The sequence below is a fragment of the Paroedura picta genome, chromosome 11, assembly GCF_049243985.1.
Source record: "Paroedura picta isolate Pp20150507F chromosome 11, Ppicta_v3.0, whole genome shotgun sequence".
In the NCBI taxonomy this organism is placed as follows: Eukaryota; Metazoa; Chordata; class Lepidosauria; order Squamata; family Gekkonidae; genus Paroedura; species Paroedura picta.
Window position 1 is genome coordinate 45,786,507 of NC_135379.1, and position 20,353 is coordinate 45,806,859.

General features: G+C 43.7%; 1 protein-coding gene across 5 annotated transcripts in view; it reads left to right on the forward strand.

The window, feature by feature from the left end:
* Positions 1-20,353, forward strand: part of PDE1C (phosphodiesterase 1C) — a 292,459-nt gene that overhangs the window by 220,004 nt on the left and 52,102 nt on the right. For all 5 annotated transcript variants that reach the window (XR_013225262.1, XM_077302606.1, XM_077302607.1 and 2 more), the window contains 8 exons: positions 3,958-4,071; positions 5,430-5,612; positions 7,363-7,429; positions 10,421-10,537; positions 11,533-11,673; positions 14,958-15,058; positions 16,290-16,418; positions 19,440-19,541. Coding sequence is in view for 4 of the 5 variants with exons in the window: in XM_077302606.1 (XP_077158721.1) it covers positions 3,958-4,071; positions 5,430-5,612; positions 7,363-7,429; positions 10,421-10,537; positions 11,533-11,673; positions 14,958-15,058; positions 16,290-16,418; positions 19,440-19,541 (954 nt within the window). In the remaining variant the exon portion in view is untranslated. The remainder of the gene's footprint in view (positions 1-3,957; positions 4,072-5,429; positions 5,613-7,362; positions 7,430-10,420; positions 10,538-11,532; positions 11,674-14,957; positions 15,059-16,289; positions 16,419-19,439; positions 19,542-20,353) is intronic.

Below are 20,353 nucleotides of genomic sequence, written 5' to 3' on the forward strand. Positions count from 1 at the left end.
CAGTACATCATGCAAGTCAGGTAGTTATCAAGTCCTGCAGAGGGGGCTGCCAGGCCAAGGTTTGCCAACCTCCAGATGAGTCCTGGAAAGCCGCCAGAATTACAACTGAACTCTAGGCAACAGAGATCTCTTCCCCTGGAGAAAAAGGCTGCTTTGGAGGTGGACTCAGAATCAGAATCACAGAATCATAGAGTTGGAAGGGGCCATACAGGCCATCTAGTCCAACCCCCTGCTCAACGCAGGATCAGCCCAAAGCATCCTATCTGTGGCATGATATCCAGCTGAGGCCTCACCCCCAAGCCCTGCTGTGTTCAGCTTCCTCTACAACAAAACTAAACAAAACACAATATAAGAAGGGTTCATTAAGCCCTTCCTGTATTGATGACATGAATAGTCTTGTGGATTTAATTTATTCTGTTTGCGTCAATGACCATGGTAGCATCGAGTAATCTGATCTTGTTACATGCAACTTAACTGTAAGCTCTTGCCCAAGGCGTTGGTTCAAAAGCCCTAATGCCTGTGTGGGGGGAGGGATCTTGGTCACAAAACAGAATGTTTTATACGTAATACTTCGACGAGTCTTAATAACAACACCAGGATCATTCCTGAGGATAAGTTGGTAGCTGTGTTTGTAGCAGAATCACAAATGAGTTTCTAAATAATAAGTAAAGATGAATTTTCTGTTGCTTTCTGTTTTGGCAGTCTCGATGTTTTTTTCTTAATTGCCTGTTGTTGTTATTGATCTCTGGAGCACATTTCATCACTCATTCCTAGGCTGTCCACAGTTGCTGGCTCAGATGCTTAAGCAGCAAGCCATCCAACACTCACAGGTCCAGCATGTGTATTTATGGAAACAGATGGTGCCTTGATTTACAGCCCCTCTGCAAGTGACAATATAATGTTTGCTACTGACATATAATAGGCACCCCCCAACACAGTTAATTGTATGTCTGAGGAGAAGCCTTGATTGGGAAATCACAGATTAAGCGCTGCTGGGAATACATAGTTTGCAAGGATGTAGCTAATGAAAGTGGGAAATTTGTTTTTCTGTACAATTCTAAAGTAAAGATTGGACCAGTGCCTTTGTTGGGATGTATCTATATTAGCTCTTCAGAAGTCCCTTGGGCTTTAATAGCTAAACAGATTACGACAAGTGTTTTTTTGCAAGGCAGAAGGAGTTTGCACAGTGGGATCTTCAAAATCCACTGAAGAGGAGTATTTAAGAGGAAAATTCTGATGATAGTGTTGGTGTTTCTATAAAGAGCTTGACAAAGTAAATGAGCATAACCAGAGATTGTTAGGGATCTCACCAGAATCTTCACTTACTTCTAAGATTTGTATGCAGGCAAGGAAAAATGTGTGACTCAATAAATCTCATATGTTTCCGAAGAATTCATTTCTACTGCAGTGATATAGTCTTATGTTTCAATTGGAGGTCAATCTTGAGCTGAGCAAGAAGAAAAATATCTTTGATATTTCAGAATAACCACCAAACACAACTAAGACTAATATCCTCAATATAGACTAATTTCATTAGTCTTCCTCAGTTATATATTAATTGCATGCAACCAAGATAAATCCAGACAGAACTCAAAGTATCTTGAGTAACAGAAAGGAGACACAGATTCACCTATTCCCATGGGTTCCCATGTTGTTCTGCCTGGATTTTTGCTTGTGTATAGACCATCCGTTACCATTTGCTCACCACCCCGCTTGGCTGAAATGAAGACCATCTTTCAGTTATTTGAGAGATCTGCTGTCATGAAAGTTTATAATTTATCCCAAACTGTTGCACTCGTGCTTTGAAAGCATTTATCACATTAAAGGGTAGATGGCAACCGACTGGCTTTCATTGAAGGTGTGTGGCTGCTACCTGTGCTGCTGCAAGATAAATCATAGCAGCCTTTATGGATAGCAAACGGTGAGACAAAGACAACTTCATTTTTGTGTGTGTGTATGAGAAACACCATGTTCTGTTTCAACTTCCCCCCTCCTGTTTTCTCCCAATGATTGATGCATTGTGCATCCTCTCTAATCTGGCATGATGAATGCTAGTGTTGGGATGTTATAGCTGTTCAACGGACCCATCTTTTATATGGATGTTGAATTCAGCCCAGCAAACTTGAAATGTGATGATTTTTAGAGATGTAGATGGAAAATGTAATCAGAAAATTATATAATGTTCTGGAGTAAAGTTGGGAAGGGCCTTAGATTAGCTTCTCATACCTGTATGCTCTGGATTCATTTTTAAAAATAGAGACTCCCTTATAGGTGGTCATCTTTATATGTGAATGGTAGAGACAACCTGGCTTCCCCTTCCCAAAGGTAACAGCAGTTGGGTGTGTGTGAATTTGTATCAAGGTAGGAAGAGAATGGCAAACCACCCATATTGAGTCTGCCATGAAAACGCTACAGGACGTCACCCCAAGGGTCAGACATGACTCGGTGCTTGCACAGGGGATACCTTTACCTTTAAAGGCACAAAAAATGATGTCAATGAGAGATGTCAGAAACAAGAGTCCATATTTCTCTTTCCTGAAGTGAGATGATCAAATTGTTCCTCAGCACTGATCTCTCATCTCATCTGGTTTGGTGTGTGTTTGTGTATTTACTGTTGAGAAGAAGCTTGAAACTTTAGCTTCTAGTCTGCAAGGCAGATAAATTCATGATGGAGGGAACTTGTGCTTCTGTCCCTCTCCCAACCCCTGCCATGAGTTGGTACAAGGAAATTGTTTGTCTCTGTTGTCCCCTAAAGGGATTGCCTACTGGGGGAAAGAGGAGGGGAAAGCTTGGGCTTCTTTCATCACCCTCAGACATTGTGGCTCTGCCAGCCTGCCAGCATGTCCAAGCAAACCTTAGCAAGGGCCCTCCAGTTAAAACTACTCACACCATCATGACCTTTGCTTATATAGAAACTTTCCCAGTGCCAGTCAGACAGTTCAGGATTGGATGGAAAATGGTAGCCTTATTTTGATGAAGCTTTGTCACCTTGCTGAGCCATTGGCTCCCCTTGCTGCTCTTTAGGTTGCCCGAAAAACTAAAAACAGACGTAAGGCACCAGAAAAACTTTTAAATTAGAACATTTTGTACCGATACTGAATTAAATGATTACAGTAGGATTAGCCATACAAACTGACTTGAGCTCGGCACATAATTGGAGGGAAATGTTAATGAATTATCTAAATAAATATTTCTAGTGTGTAGCCAGTCAAATAAAAAACCATGAAATACAAATGTGTTGATTTCTATTATTACTCCTTCCTCAGGCCAGGTAATGAACTCAGGGCTGCTAAATGAATGTGTTGTTGCTATATTTAATCATTCTTCCTGCAAGCCTCAAATTGCTTTTCTTCCTGTCTCATTTTAACATCTTCATAGGCCATGAAATCTCTCAGTGACCAAACATTTTAGGTCAGTGGTTCTCAACCTTCCTAATGCCATGACCCTTTAATACAGTTCCTCATGTTATGTTGACCCCAATTATGAAAGTGTTTTTTCACAGAAATTAAACCCAAACTGACCAATGGTGTGAAGATCCATGGTTCATGATTGTATATAAATTGGTTATAAATTGTATATAAATTGGCAGGCGCCTTCAGGAGGAGCGCCAACAGTGGCAGTGGCCCCCTTGGGCAAACTGCTAGCTCTGCTGCAACCCCTGTGAAAGGGTCATTCGACCCCCTCAGGTTGAGAACCTCTGTTTTAGGTGATCACATAATGAGCCATCTTGAAAGATGGGGGAAGCTTGCACAGAAGATAGTCCTCTGCCAAGAAAACAGGCTTGCGTCAGGTGGTTGATTGTAGATTGTACGATGTGTACACACGTAGTTTTTAAGGTTTCATCCTTAGCGGATGGTAGCCACATAGTTTCAAGTTAGGCATCTTGTGATTGATGTTAATTGGATTCATTTGCAGCCCCATCGATGGAGTTGTGCTAATGAAATTCTTTTCTCTTAGATTGCGATCGTTGGTCAAGCAGCTAGAAAGGGGAGAGGCTTCTGTTGTTGACTTGAAAAAGAACTTGGAATATGCAGCCACCGTACTTGAATCTGTGTACATTGATGAAACCAGGTGAGTTTACTGATTCGGTGTATTGATGCTATAATTTGGGAAGCTTTTTCTGCTTCTTATAGAAACTCAGTGAAATGTTAATTGGGGAAGGGGAGGTGTCCTGAAACGAGTCCCTTTTTCATTGTCGATTTGATGCCAATATTCTACCTGGTTTAATTTAATGCTTTGTGGGAATATGATTCACATGTAATGAACATGTCCCTATCCCCTAAGAGTTGCAGCTTCTAATATGGCGAGCCGGGTTTGATTCCTCGCTCCCCCACATGCAGCTCATCACAGCCCTGCTAGTGCTGTTCTCACAGAGCAGTGCTGTCAAGGTTTCTCTTAGCCTCACCCACCTCACAGGGTGTCTGTTGTGGGGAGAGGAAGGGAAGGCGATTGTAAGCTGCTTTGAGACTCCTTTGGGCAGTGAAAAGCGGGGTATAAAAACCAACTCCTTGCATTGAGAACAACAACAAAAGCCTTAGAAATGATCATATACAGAATCCTGTCACTGTCCCATTGCATTTAGAAAACATGCCAACAAAGTAGGAAGGCAGAAGTAGAACCTTGGTGCATTGCTAATTCAATAACGAGTAATATTTGATAATATCTGCCATGCTCTTTCATTGTTCTGACTCTGAACAAGTGAGCTATTTTGCCATCTGTTGATCCTGCTGTTGTCCGATGAAATAACTGAAAGCCCACTGTGTGTTTCATTACATTTATTTGTTTGTTTGTTTGTTTATATACCGCCCTCCCCAAAGCTGGTTTACATGAAACAACAAAATGGTCCAGGTAACATCATTCTGGTAACAGTAAGGTGGTAACAACAATAACATTAACATTTTAACAATAACAACAATAGCATTAAAGGAAGGTGGGACTGCAAAGAGCCTTAGCTCAACTCATACTGAGACCCAGGGGTTTGGTGGATTCGTAACAATCATGGTAGGAGCGGGGAGGCTTGGGGGGGACGACTGGGAGTGATGGATTAGGTGGACCTCAATCAAATGCCTGGTGGAGGAGCTCCCTTTTGCAGGCCCTGTGGAACTGCTTGGGTTCCATCAGGGCCCTGATCTCCTCTGGGAGCTCCTTCCACCAGGTGGGGGCCAGAACAGAAAAAGCTCTGGCCCTGGTTGAGGCCAAGTGGGCTTCCTTGGGGCCAGGGACCACCAGGAGGTTGGAGGTGGTAGAGCGCAAGGCTCTTTGAGGGGTGTAGGCGGAGAGTTGATATTTATAGAAATAACATGAAAAAAACCAGACAGATTTAAGTATTTTTGTTTGTGCATCTGTGACAGTTGTAAGCCATTGTTGCCGAAGAAATGCCATCTCTTAGGAAACCTTTGTTTCCTGCTTCTCCCTGAATCCTCTTACAGGCGTCTGTTGGATACTGAAGATGAACTCAGCGACATCCAGTCTGATTCTGTGCCCTCGGAGGTACGGGACTGGCTGGCTTCCACCTTCACGCGGCAGATGGGGATGATGCTGAGAAGGACGGAGGAGAAGCCAAGGTTCCGAAGCATTGTGCACGCAGTGCAGGCTGGGATATTTGTGGAGAGGTAATGGGGGATTTAAGTGCTCTGCACCAAAGGGTAGTCAAGCATCACAGATTAATTATTATTATTCATTGTATATATTACCCATCCTTTCTTTGTGGACTCAGGGCAGGGTGCATCCTAATTAAACATGCAGGATAATCAAATATGTAAATGCATACAATTAATAATTAAAAGTCTAAAACATTGACAAAAACATTTCCATCCCTAATTGCCTATTCTAACTTTCAGTGGTAAGGAAGGAGAGAGCGGGCAGAGGAGCCTTGTTGTTGTTAGGTGCGAAGTCGTGTCCGACCCATTGCGATCCCATGGACAATGATCCTCCAGGCCTTCCTGTCCTCTACCATTCCCCGGAGTCCATTTAAGTTTGCACCAACTGCTTCAGTGACTCCATCCAGCCACCTCATTCTCTGTCGTCCCCTTCTTCTTTTGCCCTCAATCGCTCCCAGCATTAGGCTCTTCTCCATGGAGTCCTTCCTTCTCATGAGGTGAGAAGTATTTGAGTCTCATCTTCAGGATCTGGCCTTCTAAGGAGCAATCAGGGCTGATCTCCTCTAGGACTGACCGGTTTGTTCGCCTTGCAGTCCAAGGGACTCGCAAGAGTCTTCTCCAGCAACAGAGTTCAAAAGCCTCAATTCTTTGATGCTCGGCCTTCCTTATGGTCCCTTATTGGTCCCAAATGATGTACAGTTGAGGCCATAGGTTTGTATTGACATTATTTTTCAAAACCCAAAGGCCTAAATCAAGAACGAAAACCTACAAATGAGTACATGAGGAGGATAAGCCACAACATCAAAGTATGTCGGGGGAACAACGAGTAAAACTCCATCCCAGGCTCATACTTTGATTCATTTGAGGTAATGTTTGGTTTATAATGAAGTCACAGAGTGAACTGCCAAACTGAGCTATTCATAATATTGGCTCTTCACTCTTTGCGGCAGGTGGATAGTCAGTGTAAAATAAAGAAAGGTATTAATGGATATATCATCAATAAACTAAAATGCTGAAATGCCCCACGTGCCATAAAAATTAATAGAGACATCTCTGTAATCGCATATTGGGAAGTCTAGGCACTCAACACTGGGGGGGGGGGGCAGAAGTTGCTCACATACCATTTCATTGTGCACAACATAGTTTGTTTTAGCAAATATATATTTTAAAAAAATCAATAGAATCCTCAGACTGCCTCAGCAGATTTTTCAAGATAGCAGCCTATCTCCATAGACCTTAAAGTCCCTACTCTTGAAAACAGAAGTTGCAACCAATATGGCCAATTTTCTGGAGCTCCACAAAACATTGAGTCTAATGAGGATGAGTTGACTTGAGTCAGAGTTGTTCTGAGTATGAGATCCTTAGAATTATGGTTTACTTCCAACTTCTGAACTTTTATTTAAACAATTAAGCTTTTGAATACTTAGATTATGGTTTGTGGACGTTCCCCTCCCCACCTCCCTCACTATGCATGCTTACGGCAACTACTTATGTGTCATAAATACACACTCCTAATATTTAGCACCAAAAGTCAGTGCATTGGGGTTGATTTGCAGGACTGACCATTTGCATTGTAGGCATGGTATCTTGTGTATGGTGGACAAGATCAACTTTACTACTCTGATTTCCCAACAATTTCCCATCTGCATGATGGGATCCTCCTGCCCACAACTAATAAAGGAATCCGGTAAGGATTGGCAGGAGAATCTACCTCCAATGTACAAGTGAAATGTTTTCTCATTCATTTGCTTTATTGTGACAGGATGTACAGGCGAACCTCCAATATGGTTGGACTCAGCTATCCGCCAGCTGTGATCGGGGTGTTGAAGGTAACAGTCATTGATTGGTCTTTCTTGCTAAGTTCTGAAAGGGCATTGCAGTCTTCTTCAGGGATCTATGAGCCCCGCCTTTCATTTTCTCTCTAGTTTCATTGAACTCATACTGATCGGACACCATGGTACCCCAAAGTGGGGCAGTTTTGGGGGAGGGGGGTCAGTGCTTTAACTGCTGCTGCCCCCTGCCTGCCGCTCACTCCACTGACTGATGAGAACTCCCCCCACCCACTCACAAACCTCCTTGCCGCCTGCCTACCAGCTGACTGAACTGCCCAGCTATCCACAGAGGAGGGGAAGGGGATGAGTGGTTCTTGCTTGTGGGGCTCCCAGCCACAGGCAGTCCCATCAGGGAAAGGTGCAGTGTGCACATGCTGGATAATGCAATCAGTTTTTGCAGCTGGATTTTCCAGTGCAAAACAGGAAAACCTACTTCTTAAGTGGATTGAAAGTGTATTATCAAGCGTGTGCTGAATGTCACCTGGAGGGGAGGCAATAGAAAGGCTTGCAAGCAAACCGGCTCCTTAAAAGCCCTGCTCTCTGTGCCCCCACTTTGTTTCTGCTGCAGCCAGAAATAAAAAAAAAAAAACATACAAAGGTTTTCCAGTCTGACGTGTTTTTGGCCCTGAGGCTGGCAGTGCTGTGGGTGGGAACCAGAGATAGGGCTGTTCTCCATGCCTTTGGAATGCCCTCCTTCACAAGTCCTGCCTGATGAATTTCGGAATGGTTCAGTGAGTTCAAGCCAGTAAAATGCCAAACGTGGCCTAGAGAGAAATTGCTTTGTTTGTTCCGCAATGGTCAATCTGAACAAAACTGAATGAAAGAGAAGAAAGCTGTGCAGTTCACCTCTTACTAAGACCTCCAATAGATTCCTTATGCTTGGGACAGCTACTTGGCCCTTATGTTCAATAGAATCCTTCCAGAGTAAATAGATCGAGGAGAATTCCATTTATTAATTGTATTGAATTTCTGGCAACCCAAGGAAATAGATGGATCTTGCCCCCAAAACAGTGCTTAGCATTGCAAAATGTGCACACAAGAACTATTCATTCAGTAATGATCTATTGAGTTGCAGGCATCTACTGGAATGAATGGTCCTGGATGAGCAGCTCAGGAGACTGTGATCTAGCAATACCCTTGTGCAATTAATTCAACATTCATTGTGAATAGGAGTGTGTGAGTGGGGGGGGGGATCAGATTTTTCTTGTTCAGGTCTATTGGACCCCTAAAATTGTGGTATTTCCTAAAAATGCAGTTTATTTTATGGATCACCCTTGTTGGAGAGAACCGAATTATTTAGTAAAAGCTACCAAATGAATTTCAGAGCACGTTGAGAGATATCTCCTCCTGTTTTCTGAAAGCTGTTTTCACATCAGACAATCGATACGACATTGATGTGTGTGCTTCCTTTTGTGAGGTTTTTCTGGCCGCCTCTTAGAGTTTTGCTTAGTCTGAAGACACATTTGCAAAAATTGCAGCCAAATTGCACTTAGGATTTTCCTCTCACAATGAGCGTTAATAACCAAAATTGCCCTCAGTCTGAATTGCTGCACAATTGTCTCTTTTTCTTGCCACTCTTCCATTTGTTACATTAGCCCACTTAAATTTCCACTAAAGAAAAACTGCAACAAAAAATCCACATACAAAAATCACTTGGCATATAATATACCAGATTGCTACTTAGAATATAAAAGGGGAGTGAATTTGTGATTCTTTAAAGAATTAAACTGGGTAAACTGAGTGTTTGATCTGGCAATTGTCACCATGGTGTGCTTTTTGTGAGCAAAATTAGGGGCGTAGCAGCAGTAATCTCCTGTAACCGACATAACAAATGAGTCTTGTAGCATGTTTAAAGTCTCACAAATTTGTTTTTGTGAGTCAGCATCTACCTGGTCAGTTCAAATTCAAATTTATTTTAATACAGCCCTGCGGCCAGATAAAACAGATAGCAAGAAAAAAACATTTCAGAAGAAAAACTGCATAATGGGAGCCAATACAAAATTTAAAATATATAAAATTGTATAATTGATGGGTACATTATAAAAAATGTCAGTTTTATGAAGATGTTTATATACAGTTGCCCATCTCTGGATAGATCAATGTGATCATCTTGTTATCATAACAAAGATTTTCTGGAGAGGAAAGTTTCCTAAAACCTCCAAAATCTGTTCTGATTGACATGAGATCTCTTGTGACATATTTTATTTCGTTTTCAAGAACCATCCTGCTTTGACATACACTTCATCTTAGCCAAAAGGCTAAGAAGCCATTTTGATGTACTGATTCAAAGCAGCCATTTTGTGATGAGATACTTGTCCTATATGAAGACCAGACAGATTTTTGTTGTCACTGCAAATCTTTGTCAAGGAAAAAAGATGGGGGGAAAACTTATCCCCCCCAAAACTGGAAACAAGAAACACCAAAAATTAGAAACAGGAAACCAAAAAAGGTTAAAGAAATAAAGAAATGCAGCCTGATATTATCATTGCAATGCATAGAAAAATGAAACATATTAAATATACAAATATACCGTTTCTAGTGTGTCCTTTTTATTATTTGAGAGTATGTAATATATATGTCTAGAGCAGGGGTAGTCAAACTGTGACCCTCCAGATGTCCATGAACTACAATTCCCATGAGCCCCTGCCAGCAAATGCTGGCTGGGGCTCATGGGAATTGTAGTCCATGGACATCTGGAGGGCCACAGTTTGACTACTCCTGGTCTAGAGTATATGTATATCTCAAATGTATGTATGCCAATGGGTACCTCACCCCTGAAGAAGGTTGTTTGAGTGTACTGGTTAAAACTGATGATTTTCCAATATGCAGAAGAGCATCAAATAGTAGCTGTTTTGGTCACGTTAGAAATTAACCATATTTCACTTGGTCATTCAGCAAATTAACCATACTTCATTTCTGACAAATAACTTTCTCTTTATAACAACAGAAGACAAAATACATCTGTTTCCCTTTTCCCTTTGCTTACAGAATGTAGACAAGTGGTCTTTCGATGTATTTGCACTGAACGATGCTAGTGGGGATCATGCGCTGAAATTCATTTTCTATGAACTGCTCACACGTTATGATTTGATCAGCCGCTTCAAGGTCAGTCATTCTGCTGGTTTCCTCCTTTTCTCCTCTCTTGTTGGTTACCAAAAGGAGAACATCTGCTAGATATGTGTTTTGGTTATGTTCACCTTACTAACTACTTTTCTGGATGGGCAAGCTGACTGTGACCCTTTGTCCCCTGATTTAATTAGAATGTTCTGGTTGCTGTCATAAGCAGCTCTAAGACCTAGGTAGGCGATGTTGTTCTGACCTGGATACTTGGATTGGAGACCACCAAAGAATACTGAGGTCCTGACATGGAGGCAAGACAATGGCGAACCCCCTTTGAATGTCTCTTGACTTGAAAACCCTATGGCAGGGGTAGGCAAACTGTGGCCCTCCAGATGTCCATGGACTATGATTCCCATGAGCCCCTGCCAGCTGGCAGGAGCTCATGGGAATTGTAGTCCATGGACATCTGGAGGGCCACAGTTTGCCTACCCCTGCCCTATGGGGTCACCATTAGTCAGGTGCAACTTGACAGAAGAACAAGAAGTCATTATTACCTAACACGATCTTGTCAAGAAGCCATTGTTTTTTCTGAGCTGGCTTGCTGGGAAAGCGGGATATAAACCAAATAAATCAATCAAAACGGACAGCATTTTCTTTTGGGCTTTTCCCTGTTTATAGCATTTTAATACATTTGTGCTGTAGACAGCCTTTGACAAAAAATAGGAGAGTATAATCATTCTAATTAATAAAATAACCATGACCAATTTGGGTAGAACATACACACTAACATTGAGAGAGAGAGATTTGAGTCTATTAGCACTTTAGAGACCAGACCAATAAGATTTGGGTGGTGTAAGCTTCCGAGAGTCAAATCTCCCTTCTTCAGAGATTTGGTTTCTAAGGTGCTAGCAGACTTTAATATAGTTGCAGCCCAACATGACATCTTTCTGAAACCTCTCTCTCTATATATGTGTGTGTGTGTGTGTGTTTGTGTGTTTTACCTCAGAAAGCTGTGTTTTACCTATTCTCTTTATGGTTAGATTCCAATTTCTGCTCTGGTCTCCTTTGTGGAAGCTCTGGAAGTTGGCTACAGCAAACATAAAAATCCTTATCACAACCTAATGCATGCAGCAGATGTCACACAGACTGTTCATTACCTCCTTTTTAAGACGGGTGTAGCGGTAAGTAGATAAATCACTTTTCTTTGGGAGCTAAAAGAATATGGGCCATTGTGTATAGAGCTACCTGCTCGGCACTGTACAGCGTAACAAGAAAGTAGGCAGTTTATCAAGGCGTTTATGCAAATGCCAAGATTTGAGAGCATGCAAGTTGCTCCCCTGTGCTTTAAACCAGTGGTCCCCAACCTTTTTATCACCGGGGACCACTCAACGCCGGGGACCACTCACCGGGGACCACTCAACGCCTTTTACTGAGGCCCAGTGTGGGGGGGGGTAGTTTACTCCTCTACTCTCAACCACTGCCCTAACGCTCTCTGATCGCTATGGTAATGTTTAAACATCCCTTCAAAATAAAATACAGACACGCCACAACAATGAACATAAGGAACATTTTATTTTCATGGAAATTTTAACTCATGACAATGACAAATCAATGGGAACCCTGAGCTTGTTCCTCTGCAACGAGATAGTCCCATCTGGGAGTGATGGGAAACAATGACACCCAAAGTGTGTTGTAAAGGGCCGGGGGGGTGTAGTAAAGAGCTGGGGGGGGAGAAGGCCTCCTTCGCGGCCCACCTCCAATTAGTCGAAGGACCACATGTGGTCCGCGGCCCACAGTTTGGGGATCGCTACTTTAAACTCTTCATACTACCGTGTGTTAGTCCTGCCTGTGTTAAGAATTGATGCTTGATGTACACAATCCCCCCCACACACAAACTTTTTTATTTGTAAAAAGTGAACCCCCTCCTAAAGACTTAAAAGTGTTGTTGAGAAGTGCATATTTCAGGGCTTGTAACTTTTGGTTAGTTAATAGAACAGCCAAATTTGACTCTTGTTCAAAAATACCTTAGGACATGAAGTCAATTAGTCTTTTTTCCCCAATTTGGTGGAAATGAGGCCCTTTGTCAATGTAATAACTCTGAAGCTGAAGGCCACCCTAAGGGCATTGCTGCCTGTGTAGGGCCCAATTACAGGCCTCGGCTTCAGAAAATGTAATAAAAGCAGGGCAATTTCCCCGAAAGCACTCCTAAAAAGATATTGGCAGCATCAAGTGGAATTTTCTGCAAAATGGAATACAGCAGACCAGCAAAACCCTAGCAAGAATTTGCACGGAAGGGTTCTACTATGTGACCATTTATCACAGAAGAATTTTTTTTTTGTTTCCTTTTAATGTTAAGGTCAGACTGAGGTCCCAAGGCTGGTGTGAACTGCTCACACGTTATGTGGGAGTGCTGCAGCGGAATGTAGTAACCAAAAAGGCCACAGATTTCTACAGAAATAACTTCCCTGTGTGGACCTTATTGGAAGACATTTAATGTCAAGGGAGGTTCAGCTTTTCTGGTCAAAAGCAGAAATGCTGCAGTTGTTAGCATGGTCTGTGTACGTTGGATTCAAAAGAAGGTTTTTCAGTTTAACAGGCCTGCTTGCCATGCTGGCGGAAGGTTTGTGATGTCCTCAAGGTTTAAAGCACTAGAACGTTTCTTTGGTGGAGCTGCCTAATTGCAGAAGCACAAAAATTCTCTGTGCACTGCATCTTTGGGCTAAACTGGAAAGAAGCTTGGCTTTATGCTTAATAAGCAAATTGCCTTCATTATACCCCATTCGAAATTGATAACAATCATAGGAAAAAATGAGACATGGGATTATAATTGCTTCATTTCCCCCCTTTTGCTGCATTTCTTTCCTTTGTCCTGAGATACATTAATTCCATTTGCAATGTGGAAATGCATCTTCGTTGCTCCCTTTCATCTCTGTATAAACAGTGAATCCTTTACTTCAGTTCAAATGACATGGGAGGATAATTAAGTCTTCCCATCCGTGAAATCCTTGCAAAAGATACTGATTCATGGTTAGCTTCCTCTCCCTTTTGTTCCCAATGATCTAGTTGCTATTGACTTGCAGGGGGGCATTCTTGGTCTGAAAGGAGACGCACACTCTCATGAACTTTTTTGGGAAAAACAGGCCACAGCCTTTATTAAGCCAACAGATTCCACAACAATCATTGTGCTGGCCAGCAAGGGGAGAGGAAGCCTGAACCCTGGACCTTATGCCTTAATAATTCTAAACACCCCACAGCTCCCGGGAGAACCCACCCATTATCCCCCTGGATCTGCGGTGCTCCTTGCTGTGGGGTTTTTGACCCATAGAGTATGTACCTGTGATGCCTCAGGAGGCGTGGACCTCCCTTGGCCCATCCCAGGTCACCTACTCTTTGGGCCCCAACAAGCTACCCAGTTGGGTAAGCTTGACCCCAATTTTGCGCCTCAGTCCTGAGGCGGCATAACATTCAGGGAGTCCCTTTCCCCCTCCGGACTCCCTGATCCTTCTACAGGCTCCATCCCCTTGCTATCTCCGCAAGCTGTGACAAATATGCCAATCCAAACCCATAACTGCCAACATGGCACCTGAAACCCAGGGAGGGAGGGCGGGCTGTCACTCGCTTTGCTGCCGGGAGAGAAAGGCTGGGCTCGAGGCATGTGGCGTCTATAAAGGTGCCGCGAGCCCGCGCCTCCCACATGATGCGGTTCCCTAAACCACGTACGCTCTCCCAATGCTCTCCTGGAGCATCCTCCTTCCCTCCCACCACTCTACCGTGTCAATGGCGGCTTTTGATGAGTCTTCTGCTGCTTTCTGTTGCTGTCCATCAGTATCGATGATCTTTTGTACATGCTTATTTTTTGAAACTGTTATCCTGTTCTAAGCCAGGTTGCTTTCCAGAAAAAGGATATTCCAACTCAGCTCTGGGTTGGGAAATACCAGAGACTTTGGAAGTGGATCTAGGAGTGGGTGGGATTTGGGGGTGGGGAGGGACCTCAATGGAATATAATGTCTACCCTCCAAAGCATTCATTTTATCCAGGGGAACTGATCACTGTAGCTTGGAGATGAGCTGTAGAACTGGGGGATCCCCGTCCCGCCTGGGGAATAGCATCCCTAACTCTGCCCCAGACAAACTCTGCCCCAGACGTAGCTCCAAGAGAGAATATCAATTGGATGATATCCTCTAGTTAAAAGGATCTGTGGTGTCGAGGTTGACAGATCTCCCGTCTGAGATGTTGGAGGGCAATCCACCAGAACAGTTCCTAAAGAGCTGGCTGGACCAGTGTCTTGATGATACGTGACAGCTTCTTATGTTCTTCGTGTCTTTTCTTGAATCGGAAGAGGAGGTGTGTGGAGTGAAAGGGCAGGGCTGTGTGTTGTATTTTTTGCTTTCTTTGCCAAGCAAAACTCCTCTGAATGCCTGCAAAACCGACATGTTCCCTGACTGCTCTCCCCTCACTGTTTCAGCACTGGTTAACTGAGCTGGAAATCTTTGCGATGATCTTTGCAGCCGCCATCCACGACTATGAGCACACTGGGACCACCAACAACTTCCACATTCAGACGCGGTGAGGCCATTCCGAATGACCAAGAATGGAGCAGAAAGGGGCGGAGTAGGGAACCTGCGGAATGAATAAAGAACAGATATGGGCTTGACAATGAAGTGCTAAAGGAACGGCCTCCTTCCAAACAGGCCTGGGAGCTGGTTTCTGACAGCTCTAATAAAGCCCCCCAAATTTCATATTTAGCCAATTGTCAGTCTTTATTGAGGATAGATTCAAATGGGTCGCCGTGTTGGTCTGAAGTAGCACAATGAAATCAGAGTCCAGTAGCATCTTGAAGACCAACAAAGATTTATTCAAGGCGTGAATAAATCACGCCTTGAATAAATCTTTGTTGGTCTTTAAGCTGCTACTGGACTCTGATTTTATTCAGTCTTTATTATGAGTTTGCTTATGAGTTTGATGTTGGCTGCTTCAGATATGTGAATGTCTTTGAATTGGGGAACTTCGATTTCTAGCAACCAAGAATTGAATTAATCTATTTACTGGCCACATGTGCTGTCATGAAAAAGTGGGGTGGTCTTAAATTCTCATACAAATTAGTTATATACAGTGATTAAAAAAACAAAAAACCTTTGGTGTACCTCTTGCCAGTGTCATCTTCCTATCAGATAAATGTGTGGCCAAAAAAGAATTTTTTTCAAGGTCACTATTGCATCTCACTTAGTCCTTAACCTCCCCACCCCCCTGAACCTTGAGGTAGAATTTGACTTTACAACATTCATGGGATGTCACCCGCTTCCTCCTGGAATGATGGGTGAGATAAATGCTGACAAAGTTACCCCCTGCCACATTTCCACGTGGACAAGCCAACATTTGATCTTGCCCATGGAGTGACTGACTGGCTAATAGTTCAGATGGGAAGAGCACCCTTCCTCAAACACACATGTACCGAATCACAACATGGTGGTTTTCATGGCAATCGACTAACAGAGGTGGTTTGCCATTGCCTGCCCCTGTGTCACAACCCTAGTTATCCTTGGCAGTCCCCCATCCAAATACTAACCAGGGTCGACCCTGCTTAGCTTCCAAGATCTGATGAGATTGGACTAACCTGGGCTGTCCAGGTCGGACTGAATAACAATGTCAGGGGTAGAAATTGACACATGGGGAAAATACTTTATAATATATGCAATGCTGATTTCTGATGCATTTCAATGGAAAAGTTATTTCCGGGGTGGGAGATGAGGAGTCATCAGCGTCTATGTATATTGATCCAGAGTCTATCACTGCATAGGTCAGATACAGCCATTCTTTATAACGACCGCTCTGTGCTGGAAAACCATCACCTGAGTGCAGCTTTCCGCCTTTTGCAAGATGATGAAGAGATGAATATTCTGTCTAACCTCTCCAAGGATGACTGGAGGTAAATGTTCCTGCTGGTCTCTCTCTGCATGACTGGGTTTACTCCCCAACTGACCATACATTGAGAGGGTCCTTGGTGTTTGGAAGACCAGAATGCTAGAGTGGCAGATAACCAAAGACACAAGTGGTATTCGATGTGTGCTGATGGCTACCTGAGCAAGAGATGCAGTCAGATCAACAGAGTCCTATTGGGTGGCATGGGGCTGGAGTGTCAGTCTAGGATCTGGGAGACCCAGATCTAATGGCCCACTCTGCCAAGGAAGCTTGCTCTCCACCTAACCCATCTCAAAGAATTGTTATAAAATGGAGAAATAGGGTTGAAGTTCTGGGTTGGGAAATTCCTGGAGATTTCGGGATGCAGTAGAGAGAGGGTTGAATTTTGGAAAGAGAAAGAAAGGGATGTGATAGCTCTCTAGGACTCCAGTTTCTCCTAGACTACAGTATGCTATGGAGCCCACCCACCAAAGCTGTCATTTTCTCCAGGGGAAATGGTAATTATAGTCTGTAGATCAGTTGTGATTCCAGATCTCCACGCCCCATCTGTAAACTGGCAACCCTAAGAAGAAGAAAAGGACTTTTGAGGACAGCTTCAGCTTTTCCAGGAAAACCACTGGGTGCTCGCTGTTAACATCTGGACACAGTGGTAGATGGATCCTCAACCTCATCCACTGCTGCTCTTCTTAAAAACTGATGTTCTAGTATTGCCAGAAGATGCTCTTGTCACTGTGGGATTTTGAATTTTTTAAAACTGTGGTTGCTGAAGGAAACTCCAGTCAAGAGACGTTTCGTACTGTTATTCATGATTATATTGAAAATTATATAAATTGAATTCAATTGATCAAGCCTGGCTGCTGCATTGTGAAGCAATAGATGTCTCTGGACAGTTTTGGGAGGCAGCCCCGGATTCCATGCAGTTTGACAAAACAAAACTGAGCAGAAAGCTACGGTCAACTAGGGACAAGTGAACATCCCTCCACTCGGCTTTGTGTTTAGGTTTTTTTGTCATTTTGTTGATAAAGTTGCCAGCTCTGGGCTGGGAAAAACCTCAAGGCTGTGGGGGTGAAGCCTGCAGAGGGAAGGGTTTGGGGGAAGTGAGTGACTTCATATACTCCACCTTCTTCAGCAGCCATTTTCTCCAGGGAAATGATCTCTGTTGCCTGGAGACCGGCATCCCTATTTGTTAACCATTTTGCTCCTTCAGCACTGCTAGCCAGTGTCACACAGTGGTTAAAATAACTCCAACCAGTTCAGAATAAAGCAGTTTGGGTTTCTACAAGAACCCCGTGGAGAGCGCATATGACCTTCCCAGCTATACTGGCTCCAGATTGGAGACCGAATCAGGTGCAAGGCATTGATTCTCATATTAGGAGCCCTAAATGATCTGAGACCCCAGTGTCTTTGGGACCACCTCTTATACCCCCAAAGAACATTAAGATCAAGCAGTCAAAATCTGCTTAGGGACCCTGGACGCAAAGAAAGAAAACTGGCTTCAACCATGGTCACGACATTTTCAGCCTTGGCACTGGTGGAATGCTCTGCCTGAAGAGCTCAGGGATCTCCTGGATCTTACACAATTCTGGAGAGCCTGCAAAGCAGAGCTGTTCCACTAGGCCTATGGTTGAGGCCAGCAGCATCTTAAGATAGTGGCCTTCCTGTGTGAAAAACCCATCCACAGACAAAAATCCCACCCTCCAATCATTACGTACCCATGGAGTAATGAAAAGCAGAGGTGGTTTTTATATGTAAAATGTTTAATTATAAATTGTTTTAAATTCTGTTATATATCACCCTGAGTGAACAGGACAGGGTGATGTATAAATATTTCTTTATTATTTATTTAAGACTGGGAGGGAACAGAGAGGTCAGTGTTTCAGTCACCACACGGCAATGAAGATCACAGGCCATGCTGTGCTAGACACTGGGTTTAGAAGGGTGTGACTCTTCTATTGGGTTTAGAAGGGTGTAATTCTGTTTCTGGTTGGTCGGTGTGTGATTGAGGATGAGTCACCATCTCCCAATCTAGCCTGCCTTAAAGGGTTGTTGTAAGGCGAAAAGAGGGGAGGTTAAATGTCATTGGTCCTTTCTGAGGTTCGGACAAAATCAAATAAATTATTTGATTTTTGCTGTTTGTTTTGTAGATTTTATGTACGCTTGTCTGGATTGATAATATGGTCCTTATCCATACAATGTGTGTCATTATGCATAGATGGAGAAAGTATAATGCTGGTTTGTCGATGTGGCAATAACCTTGACAAATCCTTGAAAGGAAAAAAGTTGGTGGGAGGAACAAAAGCGACAATGAAAGTCCAGTATCCTAGGGTTTATTTACACACGGCAGAAGTGCACTCAAAACAGGGGCCCTAAGAGCCCCTAAACTTTGAAATGGGGCTCAATTTAAGCCCCAAGGCGGGCCAAAATGGAGAATGAGCCACCTTTGTAATGTCTGCTGAGGCCAAGAATCCAGGGAAGGAGCTAATGCGATGTCGTTGATACAGTAATTTGCTTGTCTGAAATGCCATCAGAAGAAGCAGTTTTAGCCTCCCTGGCATCATGATGCCGAAACATTGTGCTTCATGGAAGACAAAATGTTCTGGTACCCTTTTGTGAGAAGCAGCGGGTTATCTCTTGAGATGCAAGGCAACATCAGCTGACTTCAGCTGCTCATTCCAGGTCTGCTGCTTGCAGCCGATATGCCTGGCTGCCCTCAAGCCCCGCTAAAAAGTGATAATGTGAAGTGTTCAATGACGCACTTTGGAGCGCAAAGTAAGCATGTCATAAAGCAGGGGTAGTCAAATGGCGGCCCTCCAGATGTCCATGGACTACAATTCCCAGGAGCCCCTGCCAGCATTCGCTGGCAGGGGCTCCTGGGAATTGTAGCCCATGGACATCTGGAGGGCCACAGTTTGACTACCCCTGTCATAAAGTATCTGGAGACAGACGGACACACAAAAAAAGCGTTACTTACATGTTTCTGACCCTTTCTCTCCCCCCCCACCCCCTTGATTTGATCTCTGCCCCAAAGGGAATTCAGGACTCTGGTGATTGAGATGGTGCTGGCGACAGATATGTCCTGTCACTTCCAGCAAATCAAAGCCATGAAGAACGCACTGCAGCAGCCAGAAGGGTGAGTCACCTTGTGACACTGTGCAGCACAGGTCTGTATTACAGCTGGTACTTTGCCACTTCATTAAACAGGCTGTAAAAATATCTCGGGGGAGGGGGGGGACGCCCATAATTTCTGATAGCTGTGCCTATTTCTGTTCACATTCATTGAATACACACACGCGCAGACTTAGTTCCAGAGGACCAAAGTGTCCAAAACAGTGTGGGTATAAATTGCTATCAAGTCTCAGCTGACCCGAGCAAGGGGCTTTCAAAGCGAGGGAAAAGCAGAGGTGGTTTGTCATTGATAGCCTCTGCAGAGCCTTCCTTGGTGGTCTTCCTTCCAAGTACCAACTCTGCTGAGCTTCCGAGGTCAGATGAGATCAGTCAGTACCATGCTCCCTTCTCTCTCGAAACAGTCCAGCTTTGGTCAAAGGAAACGAATCATTGATCTTTATCCAACTGTTATTGCTCCACAGTGGAGAGAGCCTAGGCAGGAAAAATTATTTCCCATCGTATGACCTGTGCATTAATGACCTCCTCCCATTGAGGAAAGATGGCCGGTAGCTTCAGATTGGATATCCAATTGGATATTGGAGTTTGTTTCCTTTCTTCCAGGAATGTACCTGCTACATTATTCCTGCTCAGAAGTTGCAGGCTGTTCTTGGGGTCATTGACTTGCAGGAGGGCATTCTGTGCTAGAATAAGATGTGACACCAATGTTGGGATAAACAAGGCCACAGCTTTATTGCCTCCCCACAGGAGGATTGGCGCAGCATGGGAGAGGGAGCCTGACCTAGCAATCAGCAGACTGCACCAACAGCCCACGGAGTC